Source organism: Chelonoidis abingdonii, chromosome 9 (assembly GCF_003597395.2).
Source record: "Chelonoidis abingdonii isolate Lonesome George chromosome 9, CheloAbing_2.0, whole genome shotgun sequence".
Lineage (NCBI taxonomy): Eukaryota > Metazoa > Chordata > Testudines > Testudinidae > Chelonoidis > Chelonoidis abingdonii.
Window position 1 is genome coordinate 24990853 of NC_133777.1, and position 14003 is coordinate 25004855.

At 48.1% G+C, this 14003-nt stretch overlaps 1 protein-coding gene across 1 annotated transcript in view; it reads right to left on the reverse strand.

Annotated features, from left to right (window-relative positions):
* Positions 1 to 1240: 1240 nt before the first annotated feature.
* The window catches only part of LOC116835497 (transmembrane protein 104-like), a 94120-nt gene continuing 81357 nt past the window's right edge, over positions 1241 to 14003 (reverse strand). Inside the window, exon 9 of the mRNA XM_032798374.2 lies at positions 1241 to 2127. Within this exon, the coding sequence (XP_032654265.1) occupies positions 1373 to 2127 (755 nt within the window). The 3' untranslated portion in view covers positions 1241 to 1372. The remainder of the gene's footprint in view (positions 2128 to 14003) is intronic.

A 14003-nucleotide genomic window follows, 5' to 3' on the forward strand; every position in this document is an offset into this window, starting at 1 on the left:
ATGAAGATGCCATTGTGAGGACAGGTATAGTCCAAGCACTCCCAATCACACAGGATTTATAATTTCATGCCTTTGGCAGTTGCAACAGGGCCATCTTGTCTAATTTGATATCAGCATGAAGAAATTTCAACTGGTGACCAGGCATCAACAGACAAGCAACATTTATTAATTTCCCAACACCCCTTAGAAAAAAAAATTACTCCCTGACTTACTGAGACTAACACATTCCTCGCTTTAATAATGTGCCAAGTGAACTCTGAATGTGTCAGCAATTTCAGACTTATTCTAGTTGTGTGTAATGTATACAGCTATGCTAACTTATCACTGTGATGGTGATTTTATTTGTCATATAGAGATTTTTCCTTCAAGAGCTTTAAAAACAAAAGAATTCTTTTTACCTCACAAGATTTGTTCATTTTAAATCTGCTCATTAGTACAGAACTAGCAATGTATGGGAAACTGTAGTGGATTCCTGGTGCACATCATTCACAGCTAGCGAGGGAGATAGATAATAATGTTATGGGTAGCCTGGCACTTCCTCACTTTGTTAAAAACTGTTCATCCAATTATTATTGTGAAAATGTCTGTGTACTGGTGGGAGTTATGCATGGTAATAGGATCACAATGATAGAGATTCATGTATCATCATTAATAAATCTAAGTACCTCAAAGTACTTTATAACCATTAACTTACTTATCCTCAAAATGCTTCTCTGAAGTAAGCAAGGGTGTGTATATAGAACACACACGCGCAGGTAGATATGGAGGATGAGCACTGAATGTGCCCTCACTTTATCCAGGTGACAACTAGACACCTGGTAAGGCCGTCATGCAAAGTGAACATTTTAACATTAATAGGGAATATTGTATATGACTGTAAAGACATACCAAAAAGATTTCTGAACTTGGATATTTAGTCTTCCAACAGCGTTCATCCTACAGACACATTTTTCTTTAGTTCCTGTGGCAAGCTATTGTGTATCAAACAGCTGCTATGTTTCACTCCAGAAGTGTGCTGCATTTCAGTAAAATGGTGGTAACTCTCTCATTTCACCTTCCACCCTAACTAGTTCAGTACAACACATTTTATGTTATTACTAATATTTTTAAATTATAAGAGCAACAACTAATGCAACACATCATTCTCTTGCAAACTGCCCTCGTGCTGAAAATAACTAGGTTAGAATGTACAATGAACATGGAATTTATTTATATTCCATACAGTACCTGCCTGGTAAGAGTCAATAATAAATCATCACTATTATGAGGGGCTATGTTTCTAACCTGAGCACTTCGTATGAATTTTTAAGGTATTGCTGATCACTTGGCTCACTGAAAATGCATTTCTATTACTTAACACTGGTATTTTTTATTAACTTTGATGTGTTATATACAATATTGTCACCGTGGTGATAGTAAATACAGCAAAGATGATGGCTAGAATTATCCAAACCTTGTGCTGAAATGGAGAGGCATACTTGATACGAACACTTGGGCCAAACTTCTCCTGGGTATCTGTGCGGCTATAGTGAACCAGCAGAGGTGGGATGATAAACTGGATGGTGGCTGCAGCATAGGAGCCAGTTATTCCTACAATCACCTCTATATTCTCAGTAACGACTGCAATCACAGTTGGTGGGATGATGGCCAAAAGCGGACAGAGGAGTCTTTCAACAGCCCAAATGCGAGAACATTGGAAGGAGCTGAACATAGCCCATATGTTGTCTCTTAAAGCCACTGCGTTCAGGGGAAAGATGGCACTCACCTTAAAAGTGGTATAGAGTCCCAAGAAGTAAATGAAGAACACTCCAGGCACAACAGAGCAATCCAAAAAATTTAACAGAACAATTTCCTGAATCTTGTCATTTTCGAAGGTGAACATGATTGTTAATGAAAGCAGTGCATAAAAAGCACCCACAACTATGAAGACAATAGCAATTCCCAGACCAAGGTAGGCCTTGTTTAGTATGGGAGGAATGATATGAGGAAGGGTGGCATGGGATACAGCAGCTAGTGAGCAAGCTCCAAAGATGTTTGGAAGAGCACTGAAGTTAGCCAGAGCAGGATTTCCTTTGCCTCGGCCAATAGCTAGGAGGTGGAAGGCCATGATGAACATAATGCAAAAAACTGTAAAAAAGAAGAAGAGAGTTAGGATTGAAAGTGTTGCTGATAAACTCTAATTGCTAGATTACTGATGAAGACACTCATGCAACTTCTTTATTCCTTTTTTAAATCCAGGTACTAACCATCCTATTTCCCCCATTAACACCTCCCTTTTCTGATTGTTATTTACTGTAGTAACCAGCAGCTAAGACAAGCCCAAAATAAAACCATGGATGCAAACAGCTCTGAATTTGGACTTTGTAGCTGGGGGCTAATCTCTAGCAAAACAATAAATAGTACTAGAAGGGGATGACTAACAGGCTCCAGTCTAGCTCTTCAGCTGATATAAGTCAGGGTAGCTCCACTGATTTCAGTGGAGCAATATTGATTTACACCAGCTGATAATCTGATTCTGACTCCAAATGTACACGCACCACTTATCCATGGACTTGGGTAAGCAAAAGAGAAGGTGAAGAATAGAGCTCAGACATAACTTAGTTAATAGGCCTGGTCTGGCTTTCTAGGTTAGAGCACAGGAGGGCAAACTTTTTGGCCCAAGGGCCACATCTGGGTATGGAAATTGTATGGTGGGCCCTGAATGCTCACAAAACTGGGGGTTGGGGTGCAGGAGAGGGTGAGGGATCTGGGATGGGGCCAGAAATGAGGAGTTCAGGGTGTGGGAGGGGGCTCCAGATTGGGGCAGAGGGTTGAGGTGCGGGGGTGAGGGCTCCAGCTGTGGGTGTGAGCTCTGGGGTGGGGCTGGGGATGAGGGGTTAGGGGTGCAGGAGGGTGCTCCGGGCTGGGACCAAGGGGTTCAGAGGGTAGGAGGAGGATCAGGGCTAGGGCAGGGGGTTGGGGTGCAGGAGGGGGTCAGGGGTGCAGGTTCCAGGCAGCGCTTACCTCAAGCAGCTCCTGAAAGCAGCAGTATGTTCTCCCATCCCAGCTCCTACGTGGAGGTGCAGCCAGGCGGCTCTGCGCACTGCTGCATCTGCAGGCACCACCCCTGCAGCTCCCATTGTCCATGCTTCCTGGCCAACGGGTGCTGTGGGGTGGCACTTGGGGTGGGAGCAGCATGTAGAGCCCCCTGGCTGCCTCTATGCGTAGGAGCCAGAGGGGGGATATGCTGCTGCTTCTGGGAGCCATGGCACACGCAGAGCAGGGCAAGCCTGGACTCCGCTCCCTGGCGGGAGCTTGACGACAGGATTAAAATGTCTGAAGGGCTGGATGTGGCCCCTAGGTCATAGTTTGCCCACCCCTGGGTTAGAGCATGAATAACTAAATACTCTATATAAGCAAGGGAAGACCAAAAAAAATCATCTACACTTTGGTTCCAGGCACTTTATATGAGAGAATGCCTAAAGTCACGTGCCAGGCTGGAAATGAAGAACGCAATATAAATGCCTTGGTGGATGAACAAATTCGTTTGGGTTTGCACAAAGCTTTAGAGAAAATTTCTGATCAGTTCAATACACAGCATTTGTGACCCCCCTCCAGTTTCATGTTCATACAAACTCAAAGCAACATTCAGCCAAAACCAGCAAGTTTTGCCAGAACTGGTGAATTTCACTGTATCTTCTCAGGAAACTACTGGGTTTTGATCAGGGTTTCTCAAACAGGGGTCGCTACTTGTGTAGCGAAAGCCCTGGCGGGCCAGGCCTGTGTGTTTACTTGCCCCATCCGCAGGTCTGGCCGATCATGGCTCCTACTGGCCACGAATCGCTGCTCCAGGCCAATGGGAGCTTCTAGAAGTGGCACGGGACGAGAGACTTACTGGCCGCCGCTTCCAGCAGCTCCCATTGGCCCACAGCAGCAATCTGCGGCCAGTGGGAGCCGCAATCGGCTGACCTGCAGACGGTACAGGTAAACACATTGGCCCGGTCCGCCGGGGGCTTTCCCTACACAAGCTGTGACCCCTGTTTGAGAAATCCTGGTTTTGATAGTTATTTTTAGGAGCCCAGTGAGACTCGTCAGTTTTGTAATGAGAAACCCTGACCAGGAAACTTGCTGGTTTCATCCACACTTTTCAGCATACCGCCTACTTCGTGCTGTCTGTCCAGAACCGGGAAATCTGTCCAGGAAAAGAAACGTGCCAGACTTTCCAACAAGTGAGTGCTACCTGCCTTTGCATTGCAGGACCATAGATGGTGGAGACTGAACAGACCCGTGAATCCATCTTCCTGCCTGGACATGGTTTGTCACACAGGTTCTCACACAGTTCTACTTGCAAAAAGAACAGGAGTACTTGTGGCACCTTGGAGACTAACAAATTTATCGTAGCATAAGCTTTTGTGGGCTACACTTCTGAGCTGTAGCCCACAAACGCTTATGCTACAATAAATTTGTTAGTCTCTAAGGTGCCACAGGTACTCCTATTCTTTTTGCAGATACAGACTAACACGGCTACTACTCTGAAACCTATCAGCTCTACTTGCAACACTCCCAGGCTGCAGACATACAAATAGCCTTTCAGCTCAAAACAGGTGGAAAAATCAGCTCTACTGGTGTACCAGTCAGATCCTCAGCTGGTGTAAATCAGTGTACCTCTGCTGACTTCAATGGAACTCTGTCCGTTTAAACAAGATGAAGGCCTAACCCTCGATGTTAAATCTTGAAAGATGACCCAAAAGCACAGATGTCCAGTGTCATGGGCCCTTCTGAGACCCTCTTCCTGTCCTCCCAAGTGCGTGCCTCTGGCATCCAACGATGATACTTAGCAGACCAACGGGCTTGGTACCTGCCAGAGTTGCCCCTGGAAGGCTGTAATGGACTGTAATGTTATGCACTAACACAGGAGCAGCTTCTTCAACACACAGTATGAGCACAGCGCTCAGAGATGTGGATTTAAAATAACAAATAGATCTACAAGCATGTTCTCTTACCCACTTAGCATTCCCCTCAAACTCTAGGATAGAGCCAACTTGGCCCTGGTGTCTCCTCAGTTACAGTCTGCTTGCTGCAATGCCTGGACTCCCAGTCAGTCTCTGACAGCCTGCAAATGCTGAGGACTTCCCCCGTCCTCTCTGTAGGGCAAATCCTTTAACAGATCCATGTCTTGTGGTCTCAGCATCTCAGGCTTGGCAAACAGCTCTGATGCCAGGGCTGGGCTGAGGAGTTGCCTCTTCCTGGCTATAAACTAGGTTGTTGTGTTGATGGGGATGCTGCTTTATCTAGGTCATTCTACTACCTTTCCTGCCTGGTTTCTTTAACGACCCCTTTCGAGCTAACTCTGTGCACTCAAGCACGGTATAATCACACAGATACAGTGAAGGCAGATGTTATTTATTAAAAATAATGGAAATATTTCCCAGTTCTCCACTCCCAATGTCAATTTTCAGCAACTGATAAAGGCCTTGCCAGAGCCTATTAAATGAACTGGACAGATACTCACACACACCCTTGCACTACCATCTTCCTACGGGGTTCTGCTGCATTGTCAGCAATAATGTGTCTTGAGCTCTCCCTCTGGCAGAAGCTGGCCAGGAGAGGTGCTGGCCTTGTTAAGTATTCTGGCCACACATACTCTCCCGAGTCAGCCTAGCCCACTCTCTGGGCTGCATTGGCTGGCTCCAGTTTCCGTTCACTGCTCAATGTTCCCTCCAGAATAGCTCTGTCCCACAGAAGGTCTGAGGTCCTGGGGCATACAGATAGGCACTGGCATAACTCAGCTGAATGGAGCATAGTAACTAGTGTTGAAAAAAAAAACGTGATTATTTGTAATGTATCAATGCCCAAAAACGCCAACCAGAATTGGGGCCCCAATGTGTTTGTCGCCATACAAACACCTACTAAGAGACAGCACCTATCCCAAAAGAGCTCACAAGCGAAAGAACAAGCAGTGCAGAGGATTTAGCCAGCCTCTGCTATTAATCTAAGCAGAAGATGGATGACTGAACTCCCTGTACTGCTTTGAAAATCTCAGCCAATTGCTCTTCTGGAGAATGATTCATAAAGAAGCAAGTCTGTAACAAAATAAAGAAGGGTTGCTTCCCAAAGTACAATATAAAAGTGCCAGATAGGTTGTTAAGAAACTCCCTTTTCTCCAAACAGCTTTAATCCAAAATATCAAGGTGGATTTTCTGCTTGTTGTGAAGAATTCTATGCTATCACACAAATACTGTTATACTGTATGTGTTATTGTCGCCTGATGTAACTCCTTGGCATTGATATAATGTCAGTGGTTGAGTCCTTGCTTTCTGCCATGTATGATTAATGGGCCACCTGGCAAACACACTATACGTGTACTGTGCCAGGTCACGCTGAGCTAATTTTTGCCAGGTGACACAATAGAAAACATTCCTAGTTGAAAATATCAAACAGATTTCAGCATAACATTCCAAACTCCAAGCACAGCAGGGGTTGTTTCACCATCTCTCTCTACCTCCTAGCCCTCAATATCACATACTGTGAACTCAGCTTCCAAATCTTTTCTTTCCAGTGATGCTAGCAATGGCGGGCCAAGAAGTTCTGGTCTGCATCTGAACTTTGCCTGGGGCTATTTTGGGAGAGAGCTGGAGAAGCAGTGCAGAAGGGCGGTTCTGAGGCCTTGTTTCACGCCCACTTCTAGCCATGTCTCTGTATGAGTTAATGCGTGAGATACGCTTATCTGAACTGACATGAAAACCTCGGGAGTAAAGACACCATCTGTGCTCATGCTGGCACTAAGGGGATATAAAAACCCTTGCTCCCCTGCATGGGCTGCAGGTACCGTGCAGCTTCCCTGGAGATGCTACTCCTAATTCCAAATCGCTGGGCAGAATCTTGACTCCACACCTCCCACAATGCACCAGCCAATGCAGCTGAACCAGCACAGTGGAGGAAAGTAGTCTGTACACATTAAAGTGCTGGCACAGAGTATTTCTTCCCTAGAACAAGGGGGAGGAACCAGGCTCGGTCACAATTCAATCCCCAGGGGCAGCATAGCTCCGTGCTGTCCCTTACTCAGGGTTTGCGGTAACTCCATAGTCAAACCCTAAATTAGGTACTACAATATAAGCTAATGCAATCCACCACAGCACTCACCATCGTCTATTTGCTCTGGTACATCCACTGAAACACTTTGGGAAATAGCAAAATACTATTTTGTGGGTACTGACGTGTTTTAAAAAAAAAAAATCAAGATCTTCACTTATGGTATCATTTGTAGCCATGTTTGGAGAGTTTTTAACTGAGAACCTCAAACTTTCTTTTTTTCTTTCCCAATCCATTCAGGCCCAGAACGGAAGCAGAGTAATTATAGATAGTGAGGGATAGATGGAAGTACAGATGGAAGGCTGATAAACAAAAAGGACCTTCTAGCTACTTGGACCAGACTTTTCGTCTGGGTAAGTGGATGCCTCATGGAAAATGATCACTAGGAACTGGCTCAAATGAAGCCTTGGTGATTTATATTTACATATAAAAGCAGTAGAGCTCATTAGGATTTTCTTTTTCTGTGAAAATTTGATAGAAGTTATTTTTGTCTGGTTTTTGTCAAAATTTAAAACTTTGAAATCTGGGGAAATTGTCAAAAAGCTAAAAAGAATCAGTTTTCAGCAACAGAAAATGTTCAGTTTCATCAAAATGTTCAGTTCAGAAACAAAAACAATCAATTTTCATTTGCCAAACAATGAAGAACATTCAGCGTTTGAATTAAAAACAAATGTTTGAGGAAAAATCATTTTCTTGTGCAAACATTTTGGTTACTTAAAAAAAATTCTGTCAAAAAAAAGAAACCCCACTGTGATGGAAAATGTTTAACCAGCTGCAGCAAACAATAGCAATTGTTCTACCCATGTTTCTCTGTGTCTTTGTTGCACCAATCAATTGTCTGAGAAACTAAACTTACCTTCCAGACTCATAGACTCATAGACTCATAGGTCAGAAGGGACCAATATGATCATCTAGTCTGACCTCCTGCACAAGGCAGGCCACAAAACCCTGCCCATATACATTTATAACAACCCCGACCCCATGACTGAGTTATTGAAATCCTCAAAATTGAGATTTGAAGACCTCAAGCTGCAGGGAATCCACCAGTCTTGATACTTCTTTCACCACTCTGCGTGGCTTCTGCCAGGGTCCATGGCAGAGTTCCCTGCAATTTTTCGTGTCCATGTGAGGAATGACTTTTATTATGTGCACCAATATGGATGTGTGTTGCAGGGGTGGGGCCAAGTGGTTCAGGGTGCAGGAGGGGCTCAGGCTGAGGCAAGAAGGTTTGCATGGGGGCAGGTGAAAGGCTCCGGCTGGGCATGTGGGATTAGGGGTGAGGCCGGTGATGAAGGATTTAGGGTACAAGCTGCCCCGGGACTACCCCCAAGCCTCTCTCACTGAAGGAGCTCAGGGCACATTTGAGATGCCCTCCACGGTCCACAGCTTCCTCAGCGGCCTGACTGGGGCATCTATCCCCGCCGGGGCAGGTCCGCACTAGGCTTGTGGGGACCAGGGAAGGGGAGTAGCTTAGATGGAACTTAGGTCTGGGCTTCTGGGTTTACTCCACCCTGCACAACGCAGCTCCTGCCAAGCTCTGGAACTTCCTCTCCCCCTAATCTGCCACTGCACCATCCAATATATGCATGTAGGACCCTGCAGCTCATCTGGGTGATTTCAAACAGCCTGGGCTCCCAGCCACCGCTACCATGGCAGTGGTAGCAGCCAGGGTTCTCAGGCCCTTGAAATCTCTGGGCCCCAGAAATTACCCCCTTTGTCCTCCCTCCTCAGTGGCCCCTGGTGGGTGAAAGCAGAATGTATTTTCTGCAGAAAAAAGAAAAGTTCTGGATGGCACATGAATTCTGTGTCTGTGCAGTGGCACAGAATTCCCAAGGAGTATTTAATTGCCTGTATTGGACTCCGTTTTATGTAATCCCTGTAGATGCAGTTTCACTCCTTTTCATTATTCATTTTTTTTACTCTGTTCTTAGTTCATCGTCACTTTGGGTAAGAGGTGTAGAGGTATGTCATTGTGCTACCTGGTCATTATTGACTTACTTTGCACATGTTCACTAAAGGCACTAACCGATTGTTGGTTTAGAGCCCTTTAAAATGATGAATGTAGCACTGCCCTTTGTCCAGGTTAAAAAAGAGAAGACTCAAGGCCACTCTGGAATTTTTGTGTTTGTGTGGTGCGGTGTGTGTTGTGCGCGCGCCCAAGTCACAACGAGTTGACTGATAGAGTTTGGAGCACTGAACAAAAGCAAGATTCTGGCATTTTTTTTTTGGATGGGTGGGATGGTTTGGTGCCTCCTTAGAAAATGGAAACAGAACTTCCTACATACTTTGTAAATACACTAGATTGTATGAAAGATACTGTGACGGTCATGCCCCTAGGGTCAGGGCAGCGTGGCCTATCGGGCACAGTTTATGAAGCAAGCCAGGGCAACATCACCTAAAGGCCAGAGTTGCAGCACTCCTTTGGCGTCACCATCACCATCACCCTGACCACAACCTCCTCCTTGTAGAAGTGACAGGTCTGTCGTTTCCGCACCAGTGGGGCAACTATTTGCCCTCCTGTTCTGCCTGCCACAGCTCTTTGGGTTTTACATGGCCCTGCCGCATGTCCATATCACTGCCCTTTCCCCTCCCATCCCTGCACAAGTTCCGGTGGCTGGATCAGAGCTGGGCCTGCACAGCCTCCTCTCCCTTATACAGACCCGTGAGATCCACCATCCCCCACAGACTCCAGGCAGGAGCCATTTGCTGCGTGGGAGCGGGCCTGCTCAGCTGGGCAGTTTACTAATGTGAGCTCTCCACACTGAGCAAACAGGAAGAGCAACTTCACACCTTCCTGGGGCTTTAACAGGGGAGCGGAGTTCACCTGGGTACCTGGCTGCCGGGCAGCAGGGTTCAAAATGGTGACCAAGGCAGTATTCTGGGATTGACACCTCGTGGAGGCAACTTAGGGCAATGCAAAACAACCATGTTCACACTGACATTGTGTCACTCTAACTACGTCATCCTAAGCTCCATGCCTCTCCTCGAGGGGGTTTATTATGCCTGGCGTAACATGTGAGTCGAAAGCAGCGGGAGAAGCATATAAGCGTTGTACATCTGCATAGTAAGGTTGATGTCAGCTGTGCTTATGTTGACAAAACCAGTCGTGTAGACAGGGCCTTTGAAAGACCAGGAAGTGGTTATGGTGAATAGCCCTGGGGCAGCCACATTTAGCTGTGCAGGCCCAAAACACTACTGTTAAGGATTTCACAAAGGAGCTCAGGTACCTAGAAAAATCAGTCAACTGCCAATTCTTGTGAGTGGGGCCTGATCTTGCCAGCTTGCCAACCAGATTGGGTCCCATTTAAACATCTGCCACCGGAGGTGGAGAAGTGGTGTTCCCATCACTCTGTCATTATTCATTCTAAAGGTGGCGGCGTGCAGCTCTCTCTCGATACAAGGATGATGTCTGCCAGGGGGAAAGACGTTAACACCCTTGGCAGAAGCCTACATTTGTGAAAGTTACTGGCAACCCCCTGTAACAACTAACAGTTCAGCCATTGGGGGAAGCAGAAGCCTCACCTACACAGTAACCTGAACTTTTGAACTGTCTTCTCTCTTCTGCCTTAAAGCAGGAGAATCTAGCTCCAAACTGGTTTCACTGACCAGATAACGAAAGTACGGGGTCTGACAACCACCAATCAAGTGTTAACACAGCAAGGGTCTCTGCTGAATGTGTATAAAAGGTTGTGAAGTTTGTATAAGATGGAGTTTTTTTGTACCAAAGGTACAAGGCTCTCCTTTTCTCTGCAGAATAAAAGCAACCTTTCCTTATCTCTGTCTGGTTGTCATTGGCTCTCAGCCAGGCGGACCCGATAGTTTGGTAACAATGATGAAATTCTTTCAATGTGAGGGAGCCAGTGTGCAGGTGGCAACCTCATGAACTTGAGAGAAGGGAGCCCTGGATTCGGTAGCAGAGAAGTCCAAGACAACCAGGGGTCTCCTGTCCCTGCAGCAGCTCTCATCTGCCTTTACAGTCGCAGAGAATTGGCACATCCTCAAATTAGACCTGTTCTGCTGTGGGTCTTCAGAAGTTTGGACTCCCATGAGGTTGAAGACTCCCAAGCCACAGGCTGAAGCGCCAAGACCCCTTCCCCACAGGGCTGAAGCCCTCAGCCGCAACAGGTGCCTTCGTGGGGAGGAAGCCCAGAGCCCAGGCAGGTCCCTCCCATGGGGCTGAACAACATAGCCCCAACTCTCAAATGTCCCACTTTCTGTCTCAGGGGCGGCCAAACTTACTAACCCTCCAAGTCACGGTGCCAGTGTCTTGTTTCTCCTAGGAGGGCCACCCAGCGGACAGTCTTAAGGGCTGTCAGACAAAGCGCAGTCCAAACTTCAAGCTTTTCATGGGTGAATACTCACTTCTTGAGTATTCTGAAATAACTAGGTACAGCAGTGGCCAATCTGTGGCTCCGGAGCGAATGCAGCTTTCAGAAGTTAATATTCGGCTCTTTGCATACGCACTGACTCCGGGGCTGGAACTACAGATGCCAACTTTCCAATGTGCGGGTGGGTGCTCACTGCTTAAACCACGACTGTGCCCAGCTCTGACCCTATCCCACTCCACTCCACCCCTTCTCTTAAGGCCCCCACCCTTCCCATGCCCTCACTCCTCCCCTTCCCCCAGAGCCTCCTGCCCTACCGCAAAACAGTGATCGCAGTGGGCAGGAGGCATGGGAGGGGAGAGGGAGGCGCCGATGGCAGGTCCACCAATGGGTGGGAAAGCGCCGGAGGGAGGGGGGGAGCTGAGGGGGGGCTGCTGACTTATTACTGTGGCTCTTTGGCAATGGTACATTGGTAAATTCTGAATCCTTCTCAGGCTCAGGTCGGCCCACCCTGAGTTACGGTCTCATCTTCATGACATTGTATAAATCTCTGTCCCTCTGTGTTCCCTTTTCTCCCTTCTCGTTCATATGTTCATTATCACTAACCATTTTCCTAGCCCTCATTTCCCATCCCTGTTTATTTCTCTGTGTCTCTTCCATTCTTCTCTGATCCCTGTCACAGACCAGCCCCCTCATGTTCTCCATTTCTTCCCTTGAGTTATAGCTTCCCCTCTGACTGCCTCTGGTCCTTCTCCTCTCCAAAGTGTTTTCTTTTCATTGGTTTTATATTTAATTTTCACCCTTTCTCTAGGACTCTCAGTTTCTTATGTTTTACTTTATCTTTCCTTGTGTTTTCTCTGTTCCTTCTGGCTCAGCCCAGCCAGCCCCCTGACTCTCACAGTGCTGCTAACCCCAGAAGCTAAAAATCACGACGCAGAACTGAAATTGACTCCCCAAAACATGAGGTTTTCATAGAAAACATTATATAATGTAGCCTGTTTTATCTTGGATTTTTAACTCTCCCTGTCCATGCCCCATGGGTTGAACAAATACAGTGGTGCCAACCCTACATCTCAGGGGAAGGTGACTTGGGACCTGCAGCAGGTGCTCTGGCTGGAGATCCAGTGAGATCTAATGAAACCGATCTGTACAAACCGCTCCCTGCTGCTGCTTCTTCTCCCAACCCCCCAAACCCTCATTGATTTTATTCTGTGTCCCTGCACCCCATCCCTGCCTGTGCCCAGCCCGGCTCTTAGTTCTGCCCCCTGCCCAGCCCCCACATCAGCCCCTCATGGCCCCTCTGCAGCCCGCAGGGGTTCTTTCCCTCTCCATCCCTGGGGCTGCAGAGAGGGAGGGGAGGAGTTCCAGCAGCCATAGAGATGAGGTCCCAGGGGCTGGGTCAATGTAAGTGCTCCAAGATCATAGAGACTTGGGTCCATGAGGTTAGAGAGGCTGATTCCGGTGCCCCGCTCTGCTGTGTCTCAGGGACAACAGTCTGAGCCAGGCTCCACGCCCCATGCAGAGCCAGGGCGGATTCTCCCCCAGAGACGGAGCCTGGCAGGAATGTGAAGATGGGGCCTCGTCACCAAGCATTGATAAATGTCACCTGCCCTGGTCATCAGTCCAGACAAACCCGGATCCTGCTGGGGAACCCGGCCTCAGGGACAGGGGGGTACAGGGGAGGTGAGAGCCTGGACCTGACCCCTCAACCGCTCCACAGCCCAGATCCCCACTCAGTGCTAAGCTGATCCGTCCCTTTCTCCTCACAGACTCTCTGGCCACCCCCACAGCCCAGAATAGCCCAGCCCCACCTCCACCTCCCAGCAATGTTCTCCCTGAGGTGAATCCCGGCACAGCCCAGCACACTAGCATGCAGTGTCAAATCTCTCAGGTTGTTGGGCAGTCGCTGCCGGTGTCTCCGTATCTCACACTTTTTCGATTCTCAGACAGGATGAAGTGTGGGATGAGCCGTGTCTGGATCCAGAAGTCACAATTTGCTGGGGAGAGAGAGAAAAAGAGGGTCAGGGCAGAGCTCGGGCAATGGTGTAGCCACGTTGCTAAGAGCAGGGGAGCAAACTTTTGAAAAGGAGCCCCCGTCTTGGCTCCTCCTCTGGTCATGCCCTTGGCTGGCTGGCTGCGCCGTGCCGTGTGCCCCCCACATGGCTCTTCCGGCCATGCTATGGCCCCCCACTCTCTCCTCCCCTGACTCCTTGGCTGTGCTGCCCCTCCCCATGGCTCCTCTGCTGTGCTGCCCCCTCCCCAATGGCTCCTCTGGCTGTGCTGCCCACCTTGCCCTGCAGGAACCCAGCGTCCTGCCCAGCAGGCCAAGGTTCAGAGTGGAGCGTGGGCCCCGCCTGCTGGTGCCATGGTAACCCTTAACTAAGGTGCTGCTTTTGGAAATGTGCTGAGGGGAAGCGGGCTGCTTCCCTGCACCCCCCAGCTATGCTACTGAAGTCAGCCCTGGGGGAGGCTGAAGACCATTTCTCACACTCCCCAGCAAACCCTGTTCTGTCTGCAACAGGCCTGGATCCAGGGAGCTGCCTCTGCCTGGGCACCTGAGAGACTGGCGCAGAGATGTTCAGTGCAGTTCCTGGGCATGAAATCAGG